The sequence below is a fragment of the Cynocephalus volans genome, chromosome 9, assembly GCF_027409185.1.
Source record: "Cynocephalus volans isolate mCynVol1 chromosome 9, mCynVol1.pri, whole genome shotgun sequence".
In the NCBI taxonomy this organism is placed as follows: Eukaryota; Metazoa; Chordata; class Mammalia; order Dermoptera; family Cynocephalidae; genus Cynocephalus; species Cynocephalus volans.
In genome coordinates, this window is record NC_084468.1 from 128,986,509 (window position 1) to 129,011,006 (window position 24,498).

Consider the following 24,498-nt stretch of genomic DNA (forward strand, 5'->3'; position numbering starts at 1 on the left):
TCTGCTCATCTTCTTTGCAAAAAGTGATGAAATAACAAAAAACAGTAGGAAAAAGTGCAAGGAGATATCCAAGCATTACAAACTTAACAATTGCCTCTAAATAATTGATAGTTGGCAGAAATTTTGTAGCATTTGACTCTGTAATTTGCAATGGTAGAGATAAGATGCTAATCCAAGCCACCATGTGCCAAACTGATGACCATACAGGAATCTACCGGTGTCTACTTCAGCAATAATGGATTATAGTTCACACTGCCCTTGCATATCAGACAGCTTGTAAGGAGTTCACATTAGGATACAAACACTCTGTGGTCTTACTTCTTTGATTTAATTAAAGCATCTCTCTCTCAAACAGTTGTGAGAAAATTACAAGAAGTTAAGAAAATGTTTGGACATGTAACAGTTCCTATAGCCTGGACTGATTTTTTGATCTTGACCTCGAGCACTTACAGTCTGAGGAGGCAACATTAAAAGTATGTCAGGTGCAAAGGCAGTGTGGGATTCAGGTCAGTCACATACAGAAAGACTTCATCTCACTTTTTTAAATAGCACCTGGGTTGAAGCTGTCATTTGTCATGATACAGGAAAAAGCAGGATGAGGGTCCAGGCCACCCTTGCAGGCTGGGCTTGTACCACCCTCTGCCTGGCTTCCTGCTCAGCTGCCTTTTCCCACGGTGCCAGCGTGGTGACCTGTGAGGACATGCAGCCCAAACACATTGGAGCCCAGCCTCAGCACCACAGGAGCCACCGCATCACCATCCAGACCAGCATCTCTTCCTACTCACCAGGTGACAAGATTCCAGGTACATATGGGACAGGCTTTGAGAGACTGAGGCGCTCCAAAGCCCCAGTAGACTCTTCCAGGTTGTGTTTGTCCCAGGCAGGAGTTTCCCAGACTAAAGTCTGGCTTAATCCTAAGAAGCAATTATTTGGCCAAAAATAAGCATGAAATATTTGTGTCATGAAAACCACAAGATAACTAAACTCTGTATTGATAATAATGTTTATAAAAAAGGAGGGCACAATTGACATTATAAAGATATATATAATTATAAAGAATTATTTTATCCTTATCATAAGATGTCAATATATCTTATCATAAATATAAATATAGCTATCTTGAACAACTTTCATGTATCATGTTCGTGTATATGGGAAATATACTTTTTAATCATTATTTAAAACTAAAATTCATCCATTGAACATTCAGTGAGATGATGGATATGTAAATTTGCTTGACTGTAGTAACCAATTCACTCTATAAGTATATCAAAACATCTTGTTGCGCATCTTATACACCTTAAATCTATACAATTAAAAAATTAAAAATGTAAGATAAAACTAAACTTATTTTGGGGGTGAAAAGAGCATTTCCTGATGTTTTAGTTTAGATGTAAAAACAGAGAAAGAACTTGAGTGCAGGTAGCTTATGTGGGAGATGATCCCAGGACACACAGGTGAGGAAGAGGGGAAGAGAACTCGGAAGCAGGAGATGCCAATAAAGGGTATGAAATCGAGAAGGTCACTGCTGGGGACAACTGGGGATCATTCCAGTGGGGACCCTCTGAGAAACCATGTGAAACACACCTCTGCATCCTCTGGATGCAGAGATGGGGTATTTGTTGGTTGCGTGTAGTCCTCCCTCCCCTGCCTACACACACTTCAGAGGACGCCTGCTCACCTTGGACCAAGCTCTCAAGATGCCAGGTAGAGAAAGCAAAGAAGAAAGCTAAGGGGCTGCAGACAGTAGCCAAGTGCAGACAGAAGACTATGCAGCCAGGGGTGAAAGCAAGCACATCTGCAGTTCTTGCTCGACCCCGTTTTGATTTTTGCTAATTCTTTTGGTGGGAACTACAAATGATAAACGAAAATGAAACTTACTCTATAAATATTGTCTTATCCAATCATTTTGTTCTATTGATAAGTGTTAAAAATATGTGTATGTAGAATATGGGCCTGGTAGCTATTCTTCCCATACTTTGTCATATCATGACACAGCTAGAAAATGGTAATATGAAGATAGCACACTGGGGCAAGTGCAAGAGTCTCTTCAAGGAAGGAGGCAACTTCTCTGGGGGGCTCCAACCACTCCAGTATGTGCCCAGCCATGCCCAACGTGAAGGGATCGGTATGTCGGCACCCCAGTGTTCTGTGGCTAGGGAAATAAAAATGGTAAGAATCAAAACATTACATCAAGGAGGAAAATCTGTAGAAATGACCCAAAATATGCTGACACCCAAATTCTGAAGGTGTCCTGAGGGAAACCTTGAATTATAACTGGAACTAAGACAGAATATGTAATAAATGACTCAGCAGAGCACCTCACAGATTGAGTGAGAGTCAGTTATTACTTTATTATGTTGTGAATACAGTGTTTTCTTGCTGGGATCTGTGAGCTCCTTGAAGGGAAGGATGATGTTATCCTGTTCATAGACGTAGAGTCAATGCCTAGCACAATGCTTAGTGTTTTCTAATTCTAAGTATTTGTTCAAATGTTTACTAACAGAAGTTCAAATGCATGAAAAATAAAATGATCACAGCTACCAAGCTGCATTTAGCTGTAAAGGTATGACCCTGATTTTAATTACTCATTCAATTAAAAATAAGTGCCTAAATTTTTTTTAAAGAACACTTTAAAATACCTTAAAGATTGTATGTGTTTTAAAAATGTTAAAACAGTACCAAACAGTATAAAATAAAAGGTAAAGTTTCCCTTCCCTTGTTCTGGACACTGAGCTAAATTCTCCAGCGGTAATTACTGTTAAATTTCTTGCACATCTTCTCAGAAATGAGCCACACAGTTAAGCATATATGAGTGTGAGATCTCTACTGAATACAACCTTAAGCAGACACAGATTAAATCATTCTGTTCAACATCTATATTTTTCACCTAAGAATTATGTTGACATCTTTTATCATATACATAGCTAATCTTCAAAACTTCATGACAGTCTTTTGTTTAAAAATCACATGATAGATTTAACTATTTTCCTATAGATGGGTATTCACTTTTTCTAATTTTTGGCATTATAAATAACTTGGATGGGCATCCTTATATGCCTTTGCTCATTGTATAAGTCAGGATTCTTTTAGTCACCAGTATCAGAAAAGCTGATTAACAGAAACTTAGAACTAAAAAAGACATTTAATTTTCTCCTATAAGTCTGAAGTTGGAGTTTCAGTATTTGGTGAAACCATTCAATAACATCATCTAGATCCTAAGGTTTTTCCATTTTCCTATTTTGCCAACATCAGCTAGTTGGGTTTTTGTCCCTTTGTCACTGCACAGTTTCAGGATGACTGCTGTGGTTTTAGGCCTCACACTAGTAGGAAAACTGGACTAAAGGGTCTGAGGCAAAACGATGTATCCTCAGGAATTACCTGCCCTCTCCTCGGATTTGCCCTCATTGGCCAGAACTGGATCACTGGTGAAGGGAAACAGAATTACCAACACTGGTATTAGTCTAATCATAATTCATCCCCTGGGGAGAGTACGAAGCCTAACTTCCCTGAAGAGCAAGAGGTCTCCACTTGCCACGTGAATGTAACATCTGGGTTCTGTTAGCAGAGATTAATTGGAGAAAGTCTGTTGGGTAGTGAATGTCAGTGCTTGCTATATTTATTTATTCAGATATGTCAGTAGGAAAAATTCCTAGGTGTGAAATTTCTAGATCAAAGGGTAACTGCATTTTGAGGGTGTGTTTTTTCATTGTGGTAAAATATACATAACATAATTACCATTTTTAGGTGTACAGCTCAGTGGCATTAAGTACATTCACAGTGTTATACAACCATCATCACTAACCATTTTCAGAACTTTTTCATCATCTCAAACTGGAACTCTGTACCTATTAAATAACTTACCATCCCTTCCTCCCCCAAGCCCCTGCTAACCCTCTAATCTTTTTGTCTGCATCTATTTGCTGACTCCGGGTACTTCACATAAGTGGAATCATATAATACTTGTTTTGCATCTGACTTATTTCACTTACTGTGTTTTTAGGGTCCACCGGTGGTGTAGCATATATCAGAGGTAACTGCATTTTAAATATGGAACATGTCAGGTTACCCCCGAACAGTGACGTGGTTTATAGTTTTGGCACTAGTGAATGAGTGCACTAATTTTTCCATAGTTCTATCAATACTGGTTATAATCACACATTTTAATATTTTCTAATATGATAGGTATAAAATAGTGTCTCATTTATAATTGCTTTTTAAATTATGATTGATCCTTGTTTTATTTTCTGTTCGTGTCCTTTTATTATCTTGAGGGAGGGTTATCTTTTTCTGATTCACCATAACTCTATGTATATTTGTCTGTTTTATGTCTTGCACATATTTTTCTTAGATTATCATTTGTCATTTCATTTGGTCTATACTCAGATCTTTAAAAATACAGCAAACATTATTCATCTTTTCCTTTATGGCAACTGGGTTTTGCACAGAGAGGCATTCCTAACTCCAATTTTTTCTTTTTTAAATGTTTCTAGTTCTTTTGTACTTCGTGTTTATATACCTTTGATCCAAATGGAATTTATTTTGGTGTGAAATAGGAGTTCACCCCCCCCCCCCACACGAGTTGTTTACTTTTGGGGGGCTGGCCTTAAGCTCTTAGTTTTGAAAATACCCGTATAAAATCACCGAATGGAACTAAGCAAGCATGTTCACCTCGAGTGGATATTTTCTGTTGCAGTGACTGTGAGCAGCCGTCGTGATTTCATGGGATTTCTACTTCAGGCTCGGAGAGTGTCCGATCGTCAAATAGCTGGCACTTTTGTTTTCATTCCTCCTCATTCCAAACCGATGACCTGTCTTGAAGAGGCTGATGCGGTCACCCACTCTGACAAATCCCCGAAGAGAAAGCTCTCATTTGTGTGGAAGGCCCCTGCGCAGCCTGTGGGGGACGTCCACTTCCTGTACGAGAGTGAAGTGCTGTTTCTTAGTAACTGAGTCTTTCACTGTGGGTAGAGGGTAGCTCCTCTTTTCCCTTTCTTCATAATCCCTGTCTCCCTTCCTTATATAGCCACCTTATAACAAGGAAGGTGTCACAGGGCTGCCTAGAGAGCCTATGCAGAGGGTAGCTAAAAAAACAGTTTGCCTCCAAACCCCTCCTCCCTAGGCACAGAGGAATTTTGGCCAATCTCTTCGGGAAAGTCTGACTAGAAAACTAAAGAGCAGGTGGGAGGAGAGTAGGGAGAGAACCCAGAAAGAGAGACAGAGGCAGATGGACAGATGGACACTTCCCTGGGTTCAGTGCCTTGGCTCGTTGTCTGTCACATGGGCATGGTAATGACAGCAGCTACCTCACAGGGTGTGGAAGGAGGAGAGAGCCTTTCTGTGCAAAGTGCTTGGCAGAGCTCTGGGTGACAGTAAGCACTACATAAGCATCATTATCACTTAAATGAGGTAGTTTGTTTTGTCATTCTTTTCAGACACTTGCATTTACCAAGAGTTTTTTCTTCCTCTTCTTTCAGGAGAGGGTGTGTGTGCTCCTCAGTTTCTTTTCCGCACACCCTTATAAATATATGAGGGACACTGTGCCTGGGGTGGAGGCCATTCAGACCACACTTCCCCTCCAGGTTTCCCCCTCTGCACTGGGGAGCAAAGACAGATGACGTTTATGGCTGCACCCCACAGTGTCTCTTCTCCATCCCTTCCTGGTGGCCTGGTACAACAGACAGGTCAGCAAGAAGGAAACACGCTGCCTTTATGATTTTGCCTATTTGATGAGTCCAGTACCCACCTAACTGTTGGTGTAACCAGCTTCTACCCATGCCTTTGGTGATCCAATACAGAGGATGTCTGTTGTTTGAAGTCCTCAAACCTGTACAGTCACTTTTATTTCTCGAAGCACCTCCATTCCTATTTTTGGAATTCCATTCCATCATAGCTGCTATGTGCTACATAGGAAGTAGTTTAAAAGCCGTTATCTCCACTTGACAGAAAAAGGAGCTAAGTCACTTGATCAGAAGCCTCTCCCACAGTCACCCTGTGTGCTCACCTCCCGGAATCCTTGCCCATGATAATGTTGACTGAGTCTGGAAACCATGTGTTTGAGGCCTGTGTTATGACCGTCACTTGCACCTCGACTCTCTGTGTGACTTCAGTTAAATTAATCACATTTTTATGACTCCTTTCTGAATACTTAAAATGGGAAAAAATGACACTTGCCAATAATCCCTACCTCAGTGAAATTTGGGGTAAGACAAATGGCATAATGTCTGTGAAAGTAATTTTTACTGAAGAAAGGCATTATGTATTCACAATATTGCTTAGAATATTAATGATTTATCTCTAATTTTCAATGGAATCTACAGTTACAATAGAATTGTACGATCGTGCAATAGAATTATGAAATCTTCAATTAACGGTGTATCCTCAATAATAAACTTGAAGATGAAACCTTTTAAGTGTAAAGAGTTCAAGAAGACATATTTTAGTCAAAATGAGATTTTTAATGACTATATTTTTTCAGGAGGGTAATTGATTTGTAGATATCCTCTTCTATTCTAATTATTCGCAGCTACTGAGTTTTTGTGTTTAAAAAAGAATGAAGTCACTCAAAGGGTAATAAAATAATCTCCCCCTACTTCTTCCATTCATTTAGACTTTTGTTCTTTTTTATCTTTTAGTGTGTTCTCTCTTTTCTATTAGGATGGCCCAGGGTATTATTTAAGGGAAACAAAATCCATGAATCACTCTGCTCTTTCTTTTCCCACAGTTTATCAGTAGTCCAGTCATATTTCGTTTACTGGGCAAGGATTGAATCATCTGTTGTGTCTCAACAGACACACAGTAGAGCCCATTCTGACAACCACGTGGAGGCTGGATTACTGATGCCAACCCCTCAGCAGAGGCCAGGTGATTTTGAAGGAACTGCCCCAGGTACAGCTTGTCACTGTATTGGCTAGTCTAGTTGTCATCATTTTTACAGTTATCTATCTATTTTCAGTTAAAAGTCACTACTGCCGGTTTCCTGTCCCTGCAAAACAAGCAATAAACACCTGCTTTGGCCAAATGCAGCAGTTCTTGGGGGTGTGATAACAGGTAGTGAGAGGGAGGGAACGCTTGCTGTTGCTTTGTTTGTTGCAGCAAGCACACTTTGGCTCAGCTTAACAAATTAAGTTGGGTCCTGGGGCGGAGAGTTAGCGCTGTGCTGCAATACCAAAAAACAGCACACACCTTCTATCCCCAGGCTTACCTGTCATCACAACATTTCAGCTGTTTTGCTTAGTTCCCTGAAGCTGCACAGGGAGCACGAAATAGAAATTGAGCTTTTTTCTTCTTTCTTCTTCTTCTTCTTCTTTTTTTTTTTTTATAAAAACTCCTCCAGTTTTTATTGTTACTTTCCAATGGCTCTTTGCAGCATGGGTTGGAGAACAGAATCAGGAATAAGAGGCTCTTTCAAAGGAAATGGACTTTTTCCTTGCTCACCATTATATACTCTATTGGCCCATGAACTTCTGAAAAAAAAAAGAAAAAAAGGAAAGCAAAACAAGACAACAAAACTCCTATCCAGCTAGAGAATGTTTGACCTACCTGAAAATTTCTGGTGATAATGAACTCATTTTCATTGTTTACTTCTAGTTAAGTGCCCCGAGCAGATGCATTCATAATAACATCCAATCACATGCACAGAAGATCTGATCCTTAATCCATTCAATCCCATTTCCCTTTATTCTTTTATTCTTTGCAAATATGTTAAGGACAGAATCCAATCTAATTCCCTGCCTGTGCTCAGTCTAGCAGACCCAGTCACGAAGGCAATCTGGGCAACCGTCCATTCTCTGCCTTTGCCCGAAAACCTCAGTCTTTTCCCATTGCCTAGCATAACTCCTCTAACCATCCCACCAAGGCCCTCCTAGAAGTAGAGTACAGATCTCAGGGTCTGAGAATATGTCCTGGAGAAGACCCTGTACACCCAACATGTGTTTGAAGTCTCATGTTTTATTTTATAAATCATGCAAATTTTGCATTCTATTCCCAAGCATAACCATGTTTGTTTTAATATGGGCATGAATAAAAGTGAGGCTTCAGGAAGAAGCATCATGTTGAACCTTCAGCCTCTCTGATACCTGACCCTGTGGAAAACTCAACCCTTGGGGGTCACAGGGTCACCTCCTTATTATGCTGCCCACATTCCTCCTCTTCTTACCCCAGCCTGGCTTTCCCTCCCATTCCTCTGCACAAACCCTAGTAACTCCCAAAGGAAAAAGAAATGTGTGTGCACGTGTGTGTGCACATGCATGTGCTAGGAAGGGGTCATCTAATAAAGTAAAATAGATTTAACAGTAGGAAAACTTTCCTAGGCAAATGTAAATTATGCATTTTCAAAACTGGGAAAATAGTATATTGTATTTCTCAAATATGTCTCCCAACAGACCTGCAAGACACTTTGGGGTCCTACCCCACCCTATTAGGTATGATATTACACATCTCCATGCTTTCCCTTCTGTCATTTCATCAGACTGGACTGTTCTTCGTGATAATGTATATATCTTTCGAGGTACAGTTACAGTATTTCCTTTGAGAAAATTTTCCCCATAGGGAAAAGTTGGTAGGCAAATGTCTTAGTCCATTCTGGCTGCTGTAACAAAATACCTTAGACTGGGTAATTAATAAACAACAGAAATTCGTTGCTCACAGTTCTGGATGCTGGAAAGTCCAAGATCAAGGTACCAGTGGATTTGGTGTGTTGTGAGGGCCCATTTGTCATACATGGCGCCTAGTTTGTGTCCTCACATGGCGGAAGGGGCGGACAAGCTCTCTCAGGCCTCTTTTATGAGCGTCAGAGCCCTTATGACCTAATTGCTTTCTAAAAGCCCCACCTTTTAAGACTATTACATTGGGGATTAGGTATCAACATCTGAATTTTGGGGGGACACATTCAGATCATAGCAGTAAGTAAAATTGTTTCCTCAGTGCTGGTGGTAAAGTGGTCATCACATTATATTCTGTGTGGTTGGTCATTTAAGGGTCTCTCCAGATTTTGAATTCAGGACAACAATGACCAATCTACCTTACTTCTGCATCCCAGCAACCATAACAATACCCAGCACTCAGTAGGTCTGCAGAAAATACCGAATGAACTTAGAGTTCATGCAGGAATTTAAAACCATCTGTTTACCATGTTCTGTGTGTCTGAGTAAGGCTACTTTGTTCACCTCAGTGTTTCTGAGTGATGAAAACACTGGAACAAAGGGCCACCCACTCCCCCAAAAGAAGGTTCAGTCAACTCAGCTGGGGCCCTGGCCAGAGAACCTTCTGCTAGCACTGGCCTCATCAACACCATTGCTGTGATCCTAATCGTCAGGGTGCACGTCACACGTGTGCCAGGCATTGTGCTTTGTGCTTCGACCTCAGTAACTTCATTGCACCCCCTCAACAACTCGATTATTAGCCTCATTTTGCAAATGAAGAAACGGATGCTCTGAGAGGACTCCCCCAAAGCCAGGAACTAGCGGAGTGGAGAAGTGAACACAGACAGTACTCTGATGCTAAAACCTGCACTCTCTTGCTTGCTGCCCTGCGTGTGGCTATTTCTAAGGCTCTGGGCTGTCATGTGAGCTGGTCACAGATGGGCACTCAGATGGGGAACGGCTGTGGAGAGCAGTGGTCTCGTCTTCACCTGTAGTGGACGCTCAAGTTCTTATCATCACCAGGAAAACTTTTAATGTTAATAATATGGCAAGATAGTTCTAGGGCTTTTAAAAACCTGATTTGTGGGATTCCATTTTTCTTTTTCCATTTTTTTTCTAGCTAGAAGCAGTGTTTGGAAGGCAGAGGTGAAAAGATACAGTGGTCACAGTGGTTTCTACATTCCCTGAATGGTGGCTTTTAAGAATGTGCAAGCCCAGAAGGGACAGGGACATACTCTTTAAAAAGATGTAAGAAATTGGATGCGCTGCTGCTTGGTCAGGGGCTTGTATCACTAGGCAGATCATCTTCCTTTGACATTTTTGAGTGGCTTACACTTAATGGTCTGTCCCTAAAGCTTATTAGTCGCTGCTCTTCATCATTGCAGTTGTTTGTACCAATGAATGCAGGGAAAACACTCTCACCCTCTCTTTGTGGTTCTGTGGCCTCTGCTTAGCTCCCCATGCACTCATCACTCCTCTGCAGCAGCGCACAGATGTCTTTGCTGTTGCCCTTACTGGAGATGCAGAAGAGGACAACCTGGATCCTGTTCCTGACAGTATTTGGGTGACAGAGTTTCCCGGGGATGCAAAGACTCTGTCCCAACCGTCTTCCCACACAGCTACTACAGGCAGTGATGGCTGGCGACCCAGCCAGGACAGCACCCCAACCCTAGAACCATCCCTGGATGCCCGTGGACTGGAGAGGCTTGTGGCTCTTAGGAGATTCTCTTCAGAGGGCTTTGCTTCCAGCCCTAGCATCCATGATAGGTAATGAGTGATGGGGTGGGCCATGCAGTACAGGTGGTGGGGCTAGGCTAAACACTGGGGTACTTAATTTAGAGTCTGACACAAAAAAGATCTCAGCCATAGTATTCTCAAGTGTGTGAAAAACCCTGTCTGTAGAAAGTTTGCTGGTCAGAAGGGCTGGGTATGATAATCAACCAGGGAAACTGTACTCTTTTGGACAGGGTAAGATCTCTGAGATGCTGCTATAAATAAAATAATATAATTTTTTATATTTAAAATATATTTATAGTATTATATCCATATATTTTTATATAAAATAAAAAATGATAGCATTTGATGAGTTCTTTGCTACCATCCTCACTCACCTCTCCCCCACTCTACCCTCCGGCCCTTGACTTTAAACTCAGGAATTGTTCTACGGAAATCTGATTTCGTCAGTACGCACAATGGTAGTAGGAAACATTGCTTTTTGGCCCAATATTAGTGACCTCTTCTAAGAACTTCTATTCTTTCTTTTAGGACTCATGATGAACCAAGCTTTGATTCATTGGAAACTTGCCTGTCCTCAGACAGGGATGAACAGGTAAGAGCCTGAGTTGTGAATGGGGGTTGAGGCTGGTATTTTGACCCCAGAGTGGGAAATTCCAGGCTGGGAAAACAGAGCTATTAGACGAGTAGCCAAAGTCAGAAAGAGGAAAGCAAGGGTACGATATACACAAAGTATCTTTCTACTAATCAATACCAGCCTTTCCATTATAGGCAGTGTCTCTGAAGTTATTGGCAATTGTGGAAATTGATGGGTTTAGTGATTTGTTCTCCCACTTAGCCTTGGTTAATAATTCCTCTCTTCTCTCCCCTTTTACCCTTCCTTCACAACATTGGCCTCAAACCACCATGTATGGTCCCAGAGGTTAGATCAATGGGCAATATAAAATATACATGCCCACTGACTTACTATTCCTTTAAAGTCTTAGAAGAAACACAAAATAAAACATGGTGTAATATTCTTACTTAAATTTATCGGAACCTACAGTAAGATTAAATGGTCTCTCTTGTATGGGTCCTATGATAAAAAGACACACTCAAAGCTTTCAGCCATCGGAGATGACACAATCACCTACATAGGTCTGGAAACCTCTTAAATGATTCTAAGTCTATTCTTGTAACTGGCCTCCGTGCTCTCTGTGGGGTTTCCATTAGCCATTCCATCCATCCCCATCAATAACAAGTGCATATTTGGCTCCTTGGGTGTTTATCTACTCTGAGCTTTCTTAGGAGCAGACAGGAGGCTGGGTTTCAGCTGCTGCCTGGGAGTCCTTAAGAAACGTAGGTCAATTGCAAAGTTTAGTGGCAGCTTGGGGAGAAGACCAGCCCTTTTGGCTTTTTTTGTTCCTTTGTTTTTCTAGGACAAGACAGAGACCTCTAACAGGACCGTGATAAGGCCTCCTCTGTTCACCGTCCATCTTACCCATGCTCAACACCACTGGGCCTCTGAAGCACTCACTGGGAGTGGGGCTGGGGCAGCCAACCCAACCCCTGTCTTCCATGCCTTGGGCATTTCCAGGCCACCTGCTCCTGCTGGCCAGTCAGAAGCATCAAGGCCGTCTGCCAGCTTCTTACCTCAGTCAAAGCACAAGGAGTCCAGAGCGGGGAAAGGAAATGGAGAGGGTGGAGTGGGACACCCCAGGAAGACCAACACAAGGCCTGAAATTGGGCAGGAGGGAGGCAGTGCCCCTTTGGGGATCCAGCTCAGGGCTCCCCAGCTGGGAATCCTGCTTTGCCTGTCAGCCACCCTGGGCATGGCCCTGGCTGCTGGCCTTCACTACCTGCACACTCAGTATTGTCACATGCGGACCGAAGTGTCCTTCAGTGAGCCTGCTGCAGATGCTGTTGCCAGGAGCGACAGTGGTGAGACCGTGCATGTCAGGAAGACTGGGGAGAGCAGTTTTGTTTTGGTTCAAGCAGAATGCAACTGGATCACTCCTTCTGTGGGTAGCAAGAAAACAGTCCTGTGAGAAGACCGTCATACCAGGCCTCTCAGTAGCCCTCCTTAGACCCTGCAGAGTGTCTCAGTCGGAACAGAGCTAATAAGAATTCCTGATGAGCACAGGGATTCATTGCACCTCCCCGTCAGTGTGCACTTTGTGGAGGAAACAGCAAAAGGACAGTTTTATCAACAGAGGGAGTTCTTCCCGAGCTTTGTTGTCTTAACATCTGTAATTTAGCTTCTTTTTTTCTTTTTGCAATTAGACGTTCTGTTTGAAGAGTTAAACTCAACACAATGAATATTGTATAACCCACTCATTAACTAGACTCCTGTGGCTGCTAAGCTTCCTCTGTTGCCTTAAGGAACCCACAGAAATAGAAATTTTGTCCCTCCTCAGTGTCTCAGCCTCATCTCCTCTAACTCTTTGAAAAAAAAGTAATGTTGAGTTTATGTCCCTTGCAGGAGAAAGAACTGCAGCCTCACTCTGCAACTCTAAACCACCCCAAAAGGAGTTTTCTTTTCAAAACTAGAGTTCAAAACCAGCTGGCGTTCTGATTCAGTTGAGTAGATGAATGCAAGTGTATTCAGTCTTCTTGGAAACTCAGCGGACTGGCAAATCTGCCATGCAAATTGATCCAAAGTAAGGAAAGTTTCAGAGAGCTTGATTGAACACATTTTTGGGAAAACACATACATGCAGCCCAAGGCTACAGACACCAGAGTGGGGTCAGCTAGCCTCTTCAGGTGTACATGGATCTGAGCTGTCCCATCCATTTACTCTTGATGGAAAGACTTGCATATCTCAGCAGCTACCAGACATATTGCCTTTTGTCAAAGATCAGGTTGAAAAACATTATTTTACCAGCACAGTTAGAAGAATAGCCTTTACTTGTCTTTTCAGGGGATATCAGGAGGAGAGCGTCATGGATGAAGACCATCGATCTGCTCTCGAAACTTTAGAAAGATCGTTTTGATTTAGCAATGGTTCTATAGATACCATATGAGGTCAAAACAACATGTTTGAATATAACTCTTAAATATGCTTGCTTAATTCACACATTAGAAAAGCTGCCTTTTCAGACATAAACCTGTTACAGAGTCACAATCTATTTTGATGTGGAAACAAAACCACTACAAATTCGGAAACCGTGCTTATTTATTGAGCACCTAACTCATGTAGGTACTGTTCTGAGAACTTTGCATGTATTTTCACATTAAATCCTCATAACAACTTAATGAGGAATAAGTTCAGTAACTCCAAGGAGAGCAAGGCGTCTTGAACCCTCAGTTCACCAAAAAAAAAAATAAAATAATAATAATAATAAAATAAATAATAACCCACTTTTAAAAAAATTGGGTGTGTAGGAAAGAGATAGCTCCTGCTGTTTTTCCAGTCCCCTTTAGCTCATTGATCATCAATTCCAGACTCTCCTCCTGGCTTCTGTGCTAGGCAGCTCTATTCCCTGGCTCCAATCATTAGGCACATGGAGATCTAGGTAATTTGTGTGTTCCTAAATGAAACTGTTCTAGGAATGCCGTGGAAAGAAACAAATGTACTGTACTCCAGTGGGGCCACAGATATCCCTCCTTACATACCCAACCCTTCTAAAAGATGTCCTCTCCAAGGAGCAAACGAGGAACTCATTACTGACAAGCTTTCACCTGGCCACACCATATTACAGCCAGGTGTACCTGAATACAGCACCTTCGAGACCTTTCCTGTCCAAGGGGGAATTTTCCTGTGTAAGCATACTGGTAATTATTTACTGATGTAAAACAAATTACCCCCAAACTTAGTGATTTAAAACCATCACTACCACCACCATTTACTCTCTTTCACTATTTGGGGGGTGCCTGGGCTCAGCTTGGCAGCTCTTCTGCTTCGTGTGGTGTTGAATGGGCTGGAAAATCCAAGATGACTCACTCACATGGCTGGCAGTTGGTGTAGGCTGTAGGTTGGGAGCTCAACTGGGGCTGTTGATGAACATGGGGAGTGATTTGGTTCTTGTCTTTGTGGCTTTTTCCACTGTGTGGCTGGTTCCAAGAGGGAGTGTTCCAAGCACACAAAACCAGAAGCTGTGATCTCTTCAGACCTAGCCTTGGAAGCTACATGGTTTCCCTTCTGCCACTCCCTAGTGGACACAGCACTTCTCAGGACCAACCCTCGCTATTCAACAGAAAGGGCAATAGACTTCGCTTTTTTGTAGGAGAAGTGGCAAAGACTTTGCAGCTCTCTTTAATTCACCACACCTTCTGTTAGACTGCTGACCTGCTCATGTGAGAGTGGAAGGAGAAGCCATTTATCCCTGGGAGATGCCCTGGGTCACCTTCCCTGCATGGCATCAAAAGGGGTGAGAGAAATCTCCAGATTTCCAGGTTAGGTGTGCCTTCTTCTCCAGCTAGCTGGGCTTCTAGCTCAGGCAAAGTAGTGAAGTGAAGCAGAAGGCTTAGCTGGATCTTTGAGCCTCAGCCTCCTCATCAGAGAAAAATGGATCACAAAATTATTGACCTCATTTTGTTGTAATGACTGAATGCACGTACAGCACTTAGCTATCCATACTAACTAATTGACATGCCACTGTTATTAATGTCATATTGCAGCTGCAACACTGTCTTTAAATCTAGAGAAATTCTGTGACTACCAAAAAATGTCATTCCTTTCCATGACAACTTTGCCCTCTGCAGCCCTCCCCCCACCCTAGCCCACCTACTTGAGGCCTTCACACCAGGCTAGTTGTCATGGTAGCCTTTGGTTACAATTCCTACCACGGATCAGATATTTTTGCTGCAACATTCTGACTAAACTCATTTTTGGCAAGGGCAGCTGGAGTCCATAGGCCTGTAGTCAAGTGACACAAACCCCCTCTGTTACTGTGATCTTGAAGGTCCTCTAAGCCTGGCTTCAGAGAAGCCCCAGAGAGGAGTGAGTAGGAAGTGTTAACCTGAAGGCTCTTACTAAAGCACAAAGCCATTAAAAGTTAAAAAAGGCAAAGAACTCAAATACAACATCTTAAAATAACTTTTTTGTTTTGTAGGAACAGCTACAGAATTGTTTAGCCAACCTCTTCTTGGAGGAAAGGAGATTTGGAGCTAAACACACATTTAAGGGAAAATAATGGAAAAACAATGCCTGAAAACTCTTTATATTTTAAACAAATGTTTTACATCTATTGTGCTAATTTAATAACCCGTGGAATCAGGGTAGGGTTGAGCCTTTAACTTTTTTGCATTTAGAGACTATTTCTGATATTTCCAATTAATTTTCCTCCATGGAAATAATTTTGGTAAATTACAACTTAATACAGTTAAGCTCAGCTTGGCTGAGCCATCTCACTGTTGGGGCTGTCTGCATTAATTTGCTGTTACAGTGTTTGTTTTCTTTAAAAAAAATTCTAGCAAAACAAACAAACGAACAAACAAACAAAAAACAACAAAGGTCAGCAAGCCAGTAAATATTTAAGCAAATGTCACATTTTATTTGAAAAGATGTCTAGGAAGGGCTGGCAATTTATGAATAAATTACAGCTGATGGTCATACCATCGTACCCTCTCCCTGTCTTGGACCTCAGTTATAAATCAGTGATCCCAGACTTTCTGGAATGCAGACTCTGTGTTTGGATTTCATTTCACTCCAACCTATCCCTCCTCTAATAGTGGTACATGGCTAGGAATTTCTTTTAACCAAGTGAAGTAAATTTGCATTAATTTGTTTTATTAAACTTGAGAACTTGTCCGCACTTCTTAAGATATTCTGAAGCACTCTGCTCTATCCAGCCTCAGGTGTTGCAAAACCAACCACTGAAATCTCTGGTTTAGAGTCTCAGGAGGACCTTTATGATGAAAGGAAGACGAATGTTTTGTTTATTTATTCTGTTCTTTAAGTGCAAAAAGAACATGTGAGCATTTTGAGACTCCTGCTCCATTGACAATGATTGGAGAGTCCAGGACAATGGCAGCCTGTCAAATGTTTTTCGGTGGGTTTTTTTGCTTTAAAACATAAATCAGTTTGTGTCTCACTGTCTCTGAATTCTCTAATGGCTTCTTGTCTCTCTCAGAATAAAGTATGAGCATCTGATTGGGCTGACTAGGTCCTGCAAGACCCGGCCCTCCGACATCACCTCTTCTGGCTCCTGCAAACTCCCTGAGCTGCCATGAAGACAGTAAGCATGCGCGGCCCTACTCTGTGCACGTGCTCTCGCTGTTCCTGTTGTCTGAACCCTGCTCGCCCAGACACCCACAGCCTTCAGAACTTTCTTCCAGTAATGCCTCACCAGAGAGGCTTCCCCTGACCATTGCAACCTCTTATCACTCTACGCCCCTCTCCTGCTGTATAATATTTATAGCACTTATTACCACTTGAGTCATATATTTATTTATAGTTTTGCTTGTTTTCTGTCTCCCCGTCAGACTAGGATGTTTCATAAAGGCAGGGACTTCGTTTTGTTCTTTGCTATATCCCCAGCACATAGTTCCTAGCACATAGTAAGTAATCAATGAATATTTGTTAAATGAGTGAATGAAAAGATCAGTATTTGTGTCACTATCACTAGCTCTTGATGTGGATTGAAGGTGAATGTGTAGCTCTCTGGGCAGCTCCAAGGTGCTTGGGAACCAGGCAATGCAGGTTTCCCTACTAGAGGAGAACTAAAGAGTTCTGTGGGTGACTGCCCTGACGGCAGGGTATGTTCTTGTGTCTCAGATCCAGGGCTCCAGGGAGATCTTGGCAGGAAAGGGCTGAGAATAGATTCAACGTCTGGATCTGAGCTGAGGCAGAGGGAAAGCTGAATGGAGTTTTCCCAATCAGGAGCCCACTGGTGAGCATATTTTCTTCAGTTAGCTTAGCCTGGCACAGGGTTTCTCAGCCTCCATGCTACCAACATTTGGGGATGGATAATTCTTGTCCCCACAGCTGTCCTGTGCAGTGTAGGATGTTTAGCAGTGTCCCTGGCTCTACCCACTAGATGCCACTAGCTCTCTCCTCGCCAGTTAGAACAACCAAAAATGTCTCCAGACAGTGCCAAATGTTCCCTGGAGGACGCAAAATTACCACTGTTGGGGAACCACTGCTCTAATAACTAAGAGACACAGTTAGAGGCCCCAAGATGAAACAGCTTTTCCTAAAATATTGCCATGTTCAGGGATGGAGAGGGCAGTACTGAGATAGAGAACCATAGGATTTAAAAATGGGAGTGGCCTTAAAGATTATCTGAGTCAGAGGTTTTGAATTTCTAAAAACCTGCTCAGTAAAACAATAAAAGGGGAATGCTATGGGTGAAGTGTGGGGCTCCTTCCCTCGTCCTTCCTCCCCATCCGTCCTTTATCCTCACCTTGTGGCACTGCCTCAGAAACAGGGCTCCAACAAGCACGACTGAAAACCACTAGCACCTTCCTACAGATGAGGAGAACTAGGCCACTGAGAAGTCACAGTCAAGCAACAAGCTAATCTAGGGTGGTCCTCGGATTCCTTCGACCCATCCTGACTTCCAAGCCCACTTTTCTTTCCACCATACTTGGCAGCTCATTTATTTTTTTGGAGTGTGTTGGGTGCTGTAAATATTTCAGTGGATCCAGAGAGAGTCTGGAATCAGGCAGAAAAATGGCCTGGAATGATTTATCCATAGCTGCCATTAGAGCAAGGAGGAGGATGGGACATTGGGGACTGGTCACTTGTGGTGGGCCTGGCCAGGGCCCCAGCAGTGAGCTGAAAGGAGGAGAGAGAAAAACAGGGAGAGGGGCCTGTGGGCCTGGATGGGGAACGTGCTGACGGTCATTATCCTGCCACCCAGCTCAGAGCCCACCACTGCACGGTGTCTCGCACTGGTTTACAGCCACCGTCTGACCACTTTCTCTGAGCTCTGCATTTTCCTTCCTCTAAATGGCACCTTAGGAGCATCTTCCCCCTCAGCTGATGATGGACGGTTCTGCAAAGTGTTTTGTTACTTTATGGAGGAAAGAGGCTGCCTGGAAATATAGTCCACTGGATATGAAAGAATGTATTTCCCTGATTTATAGTCAGGCTAGGCGGGGTTGTCTGAGAGGCAAGGAACCGATGGGGATATCCATTTTGACTAATGATTAATTATTATATCTAAAGTGATGTTTTCCTATCAACTGATAGGCTGGAAAAGTAGACTAGAGCTTGCTAGGTTAGCGCCATGGGTCACAGATGTTGCCTCTGCATTTTCAGATTATATTATCCATTACTGACGGCACCTTCTCGTTTAGAAACATAATTTGTTGTTCTACCAGACCAAAAAAAAAAAAGCTGACATCTCACATGCAAGCCAAAGATTAGAATCACTGCACAGGACGGCATATGGAAGTACATTAGGATGTGGTGTCCCTGAATCAAGGACACCAGGCGGCTGGTGCTGAGAGAGATGTAGAAGGCAGTGACTTCTGATCTTTATTATGCAAATGCACAGCCCTGAGAACCAGACCATTTAACCTCATCAGGGGAAATGTCACTGATCATTTCAAGCTCCAAATGTAGCACATGCATTAGTACTATTATGTCATTATTACTATTATTTCTAGGGCATATGTAAGCCCCGGCCCTCTGATGAAGTGGAGTCCCTGCTTGCTCAGATACGTTAGGGTTGGAAATCAACTCCTCTTGATTTAAAGCAAACAAACAAATAAACAATCATGGTTTTCTCTCTCTTTAATGCTTGTTAATGGGACACTTTGCAGATCTGTTTGTTGGCCAGACATGGTTGAAGTTGGTGAGAGTTTCATGAAGTCCAGTTTCCACCCCAGAGGCTTAATGACAGGCTGCCTTCTCTCTCCTCCAGAGCTTAGGCCCCAGTGACAGAAAAGTCTAGAGGAAGCTTAAAGAATGGAGTTGGGGCAGGAGAAGGGATAGGTCCGGGGGTGGAAAATGGTGAGGACACTAAAAAGAGCGATGCTGCATGGGATTAGAGAAGGAGGGGGCTCAGAGGAGAGAGGCCCTGCATTCCCACTCGTGGGTCCCCGCTACCCACCAGAGCCATGCAGAAGGCTGCGGAGCCACTGGCTAGGCAACACAGAGAGGGAAGAACACAAGGGGGAAATGTCCCAGACAGTCGATCACTGGTGCAGAGTGGCCAAAGGGGAAGGCAGTGCTGGGCATCTTTGAAATCCAGATTGCTTGACCTCAATCATCAAGGTCTGACTTTCAGAAGAAAAAGCTCGTGATATGGGAAATTAAGTAAATAAAAGTAAAACAGTAAGCTGTGGTGAGGTTCTAGAAGAAACAAAAAGCGAGTGGTGTACTTCCCCTCTCCTCCCTCAGCCTGGTGCAGGGGAAAGTCCAACTTTAATAGTTTTCCGAGGAGGGAGACTGGTCAGTTGCACAACTGGAAAGACTTTCCACAGACCCTCAGAGCCACTCTCAGCTAGCCCCAAATCCTCCCGATATCAGGACATCAGGATCCCACACCAATTAAATCAGATTTTGGGGGAGTGGAGTTCATATCCATATTATTTGAAGCTTTCCAGGTGATTCTGAAGTGCAGCCAGGGCTGAGAACCGCTGCTTTGGATGCTGATGAACATAAATTCCATAAGGGCTGGAATTCTTATGCGAGTGTGTTTGTTTTCTGCTCTATCTCGTAGCATCTAGCACCGTGTCTGGCACGTAGCAGAAATTGAATATGATTTACTGAATGAAGGATAATGAGTGAAACAAGGCATTTCAGTAATACAAACAAGTCTCTACATAATCAGGCCGCTGTGGAGGGGCCTTGCCTCCCAGGCCTCCAAGAGCCGCGCTGCCAGGCACATGCTTATCCTGCACTGCTCTGGCAGGAGACGCGCCCAGCATGCTCCCAGTTCTTCCTGGGTGTAAAGGAGAAGTTGTGCCTGTGGAACCAGCAACTGTCTGTGAAGAATAGCCCCGGGGAGGCAGCAGTAATCCCTTTCCGTGGGCTTCCTTTTTGTCCTGGAGGAAACCTCTTTACCTATCTCCAGCCTTCTTTGGGGTCAGTAAACAACAACTTGGAGAGGTTGAACATCAAGAAATAAGGAATAAAAAGAGAGGGCTTAGACTAAAAGGACCAAACAAAACAAATCCTAAACTGGAGACTTAACTGGGGCTTGGATTAATTGGGATCAGTTAGGCAAACACTGGTTGAGCACTCACCATGGGACAGGACGTGTGCTGGAGGTTGGGGACACAGAAGGAAGTAAGGCGTGGACCCTGCCTGGAAGGAGAGGGCAATGGCAGGGTGGCCACATCATCCGATTTCAGACAGCATCCTAGAGCTGACACTAAGCTGGAGCTATCACACATCTGGCCCCCACCTCAATCCGTCTCTTTCCCCTCTTCCAAGCATCAGAAGTCCTTTTTTCAAAAGGAATCTGCTCTTCATGGAAGCCAAGTACATGAATCAGATCAAAGCACAGCTCATCTGGGTGGGAAGGAAGTCTTGCTCTGTCACCTCTCCTTTACCTGTCCCTCTGTTACCTCCTCAAAAATGCTTCCCTGAAGTCCTTGGAGTTTGAGAACCTTGGAGTTTGAACGCCCCTGCTCTGAATAACCTGTTCTCTCTAGATTCAGGTTGTTTAGTTGACACCAAATCAACAACTCTGTCACCCAAGGAGCTGCTCCTGTTGTCCTCCTCTGCTTTACTGGGAGAGAGAGTGTGACAACATGGCTTTCAGAGAAAAGGAGGCTCCAGCCATCATGCTTCTATCTGCACATAGCACGCCATGGGTTGCCACCCTTCTCCACTGGCAGCTGAGGAACAGTCAAGGGTCACTTCTGGTGGCCTTTCCTTCCTTCTTGTTCCTGCTCAGGGTCCGGTCAATGATGAGTTTTGCGTAAGTGGAGGGTGTCTTTTTCCCGGAGCCAGGAGACCTGTACCTCTGGATGAGAGATGTCTCGTGAAGGGAGGCTAAAGAGGAACCCTGCATGTGGACACAGATCTGAGTTAGTTTGATGGAGGAGAGAGTCCGTTCCATCTCCTCAGGACATAGGCTGAGGGAGTCTGAAATCAACTGCCAGATTTGCGTACCACTGTCAAAGCTAGTGCAACCACGCATGTGGTGGTTGGATAGCCAGCGCGCCGTCTCAGTCCTTACTCTGCACTCTAGCAAAGAGCCTTTTAGCCAGGTGCGGAGAGACAGGGGCAGCCATTTACTGTCAGCCCACGGGGGACAGTGCACTGTGTGTGTTTAACACTGTGAGCTGAGACTGATCTTGGTATTTCACTGAGCTCGTCCTCCTGTGACATAGGAAAAAAAAAATAAGGTAAAATATATGGGAGCAAGACAGGCCTTAATTCTAATCTTGACAGTGCTATTAATGAACTCAACAACTTTCGGCAAGTGTTTTCATATCCCTTAACCTCTGTTTTCCCATCTGTAAAATGGGGATGACATGATTTACTTGGCAGATTTGTTGTGAGCAATTGATGATCTTGGGGCTCAGCTGTTTGAAATCTTATGAAATTATTATTTCACCGTTGGGCTCTGAATCCTTTGAGGGCACAAACTGCATTTACTTAAACTTTGCATCCTCCACTCCTACTATGGTAAACATTCAGCATGTCATAGGTGCTTAAATGTACCCTTAGAGAGTTCTCTGCCCAAATACCTTATCTAAGTAAGAATAGCCTCGTTATTTATCACACTGAGTTTCTTTTGTAGCTACTGAAATGATATTTGGAGGATCTTTGACATGCTCATGGAAAGATTCAGATTATCTTCCAATTCTATTTTTCCACAAACTTTTTGAAGTGCCCTCATGTTTATTTGTATATTGTCTTCATCATTACACTGTAATTTCCATGAGATCAGGAATCTTGTGTGTCTTGGTGGTCGGAGTCTAGACCAGTGCCTGGTACAGAGGAGGAGCTCAAAATATATTTGTTGAATGAACAAATAAATGAATGGCAGCTATTTATTACTCCTACTAGTAGCAGTGGTTTACAAGAGATCAAAAACAACCCAAACAGATAAAAATTAATCATCTTTGGAAAGCTCACCCAAAAGGGTGACAGTGGTGCAAGTTTCCTCTTCGTAGAATTCTGCCCAGGAACCTTGACTTAGGACAACTGATTATCTCAGGATCCGCCAGGAGGCCCTTCCTGCCAAACTGAGCACAGTGAATGAGGTTTTGTGACGTGGACAAGGGCCGCCTCAGAGCATGCACTGGGGCTGGCTGGGGGGAGTGGGATGGGGCCACACCCTCTCCCTGGGCCCTGCACCACTGAAAGGCTCCAGACAGCATGGGCCCTGGGCCAAGCTGCTTGGTTTCAGTGGGAAAGCTGACCTTGGCCAGGAAGAACCGGGAAGAGGCACAAATGACTCATTGTCCCACATCCTCTAAGGTAAAATCCCAGCAGTGTGTGTGGCCTTCAGGGCTGGATGCTGTTGCAGCCTTGGCTCCTTCCTCAGCCAAAATAAAAGCACTTGGCCGGTAACACATACACAGCCTAGGAATACAGCCAGTGGGTCTCTTCCACTGTCCAATTCGACACACTTCCCTGCACTTTAAAAATATTGAACATATAACACTATGATGTCCAGTTCTAAAAAAGTAAAGCATGTTTTCTTTTTAAAGACTCAAGGCAGGCTTCGTTTCCAGTCAAGGCATGTGACATTTTGTGGACTTGTGGAAGAAACGTGATATGCTTTTAGATCACGTGTGAAGGAGGTCTCACTTGAATGTGCTTATTTTTATTCCGAAGTTTGGAAGCCAAGGCACTTACTTGTAAGACCTGCTACTGCCTCCAGATTTCCACTAGAGGGCAGTCTTGGAAAATAGTTACAGATATATTTTTTATCGCTCTGTCTAGGAAATGTTGCTGTTTTTAAAAAGAGAAACGAACAAACAAAAAAAAACAAAACAGAGACAAAAAACAGCCCATCTAAATTTCAGGGTAAGCTCTTTGTCGTCACTTGGGACTATTCCTCCTTCTTGCAGAAGCTCAGCTAGAGATGAAAGCCGAGGAGCATAAAGGCAGCTGCTTTCCTCTTCCTTGTCCTTTTGTCCACATGGGATGCAGCTGGCAGCACAAGCTGTGAAGCTGGCGGGAGCCCAGACCCCCTCCTCTCTGCACTGGGCCAGCCCTGGTGGCTAAGGAGAATCACCTAGGAAGGGGCTGCCAGGCCCTGCCTTTTGGGGCCTCTGGTTTGAGTTCAGCCTTTGCTGAGATCCCCTCATGGAATCGCTTCTCTGCCCTTCCCTCACAAGCTAGCAGTGCTGGAAACCACAGAAAAGAGCCAGGAGGGGTCAGAGGGGCAGCTGGGAGTCAAACAATTCAAAATAGGGCTTCCAGGCAGGCAGCCATGGAGATCTCGCTTGACATGTAAATAAGTGTAAATAAGACAGGCCAAGTGTTGGCGCTGGAAAGCAGCTGGGCACATTTTGTGTAGCTGGGGCTGTCTACGGCAGTGGTAAGCACCCCTTTTAAATCCACAGCCCAATTTGGGGAAAAAAAAATATATATACACGATGGTACTTTAAAAAGTTTGTGGAAAAATAGAATTATTAGATAATATGAATCTTTTCATGAGCTTTTTGAAGATCCCTCATATATACAATTATGTATGCGCACACACACACGCGCACACACACACACGCACACACACACACACACACACATTTTTCCCCACTCAAAAAGAAAATAGTTCCATTGGGTTCCATCGGTGGTAGGGGGCGGGAGTGAGAAGAAGATTATTCTTACAAATTAGATTTCCTACTCAATGAATAAAAGAATGTCAACCAATAAATTTGAACTTCTTTTTAGCTACAAAAACCTTATTTCTGGAGCATATTTGGAACCATAGGGGCAGAAGGGGAGTAATCTCTTTCCTTCCCATCGGAAGCCAACATCCCTATAACAAAGACAGGTTAAAAAGCGAAAAGCATAACAAATTCATTTGATCCTAGTTTTATGTGACACAGGAGCCTTCAGATTGAGGACCCAAAGATAGAGATAAAACTGCATTTTTATGCTTAGGTTCTACTAGGTACGGACATTCGTGTAGAAATGTGATTGGACAAAGAGGTAACTGGGTGGGGAGACCCCACGGGGCCTCTCTCTGCAGCCTTCCTTCCTTCTGGGTATGAGCGGGGCCCCTTGGGAATGAAGGTCTTCATTTCTTTACGGACAGCTGTGACACAGAAAGGAGAGGGG

General features: G+C 43.4%; 1 protein-coding gene across 1 annotated transcript; it reads left to right on the top strand.

Annotated features, from left to right (window-relative positions):
- The first annotated feature begins 595 nt into the window (after positions 1-595).
- On the top strand, positions 596-12,403 carry REELD1 (reeler domain containing 1). The gene is made up of 6 exons (XM_063107623.1): positions 596-803; positions 4,697-4,919; positions 6,725-6,888; positions 10,097-10,409; positions 10,908-10,971; positions 11,795-12,403. The coding sequence occupies exons 1-6, from the start codon at positions 596-598 to the stop codon at positions 12,401-12,403; spliced, it is 1,581 nt and encodes a 526-aa protein (XP_062963693.1).
- Positions 12,404-24,498: the final 12,095 nt, after the last annotated feature.

Coding starts and splice junctions, on each gene's coding strand:
- REELD1 (XM_063107623.1), top strand. CDS start 596: ATGAGGGTCCAGGCCACCCTTGCAGGCTGGGCTTGTACCACCCTCTGC. Junction 10,410..10,907: donor AGCCCTAGCATCCATGATAG/GTAATGAGTGAT, acceptor TCTTTCTTTTAG/GACTCATGATGAACCAAGCT. Junction 10,972..11,794: donor CCTCAGACAGGGATGAACAG/GTAAGAGCCTGA, acceptor TTGTTTTTCTAG/GACAAGACAGAGACCTCTAA.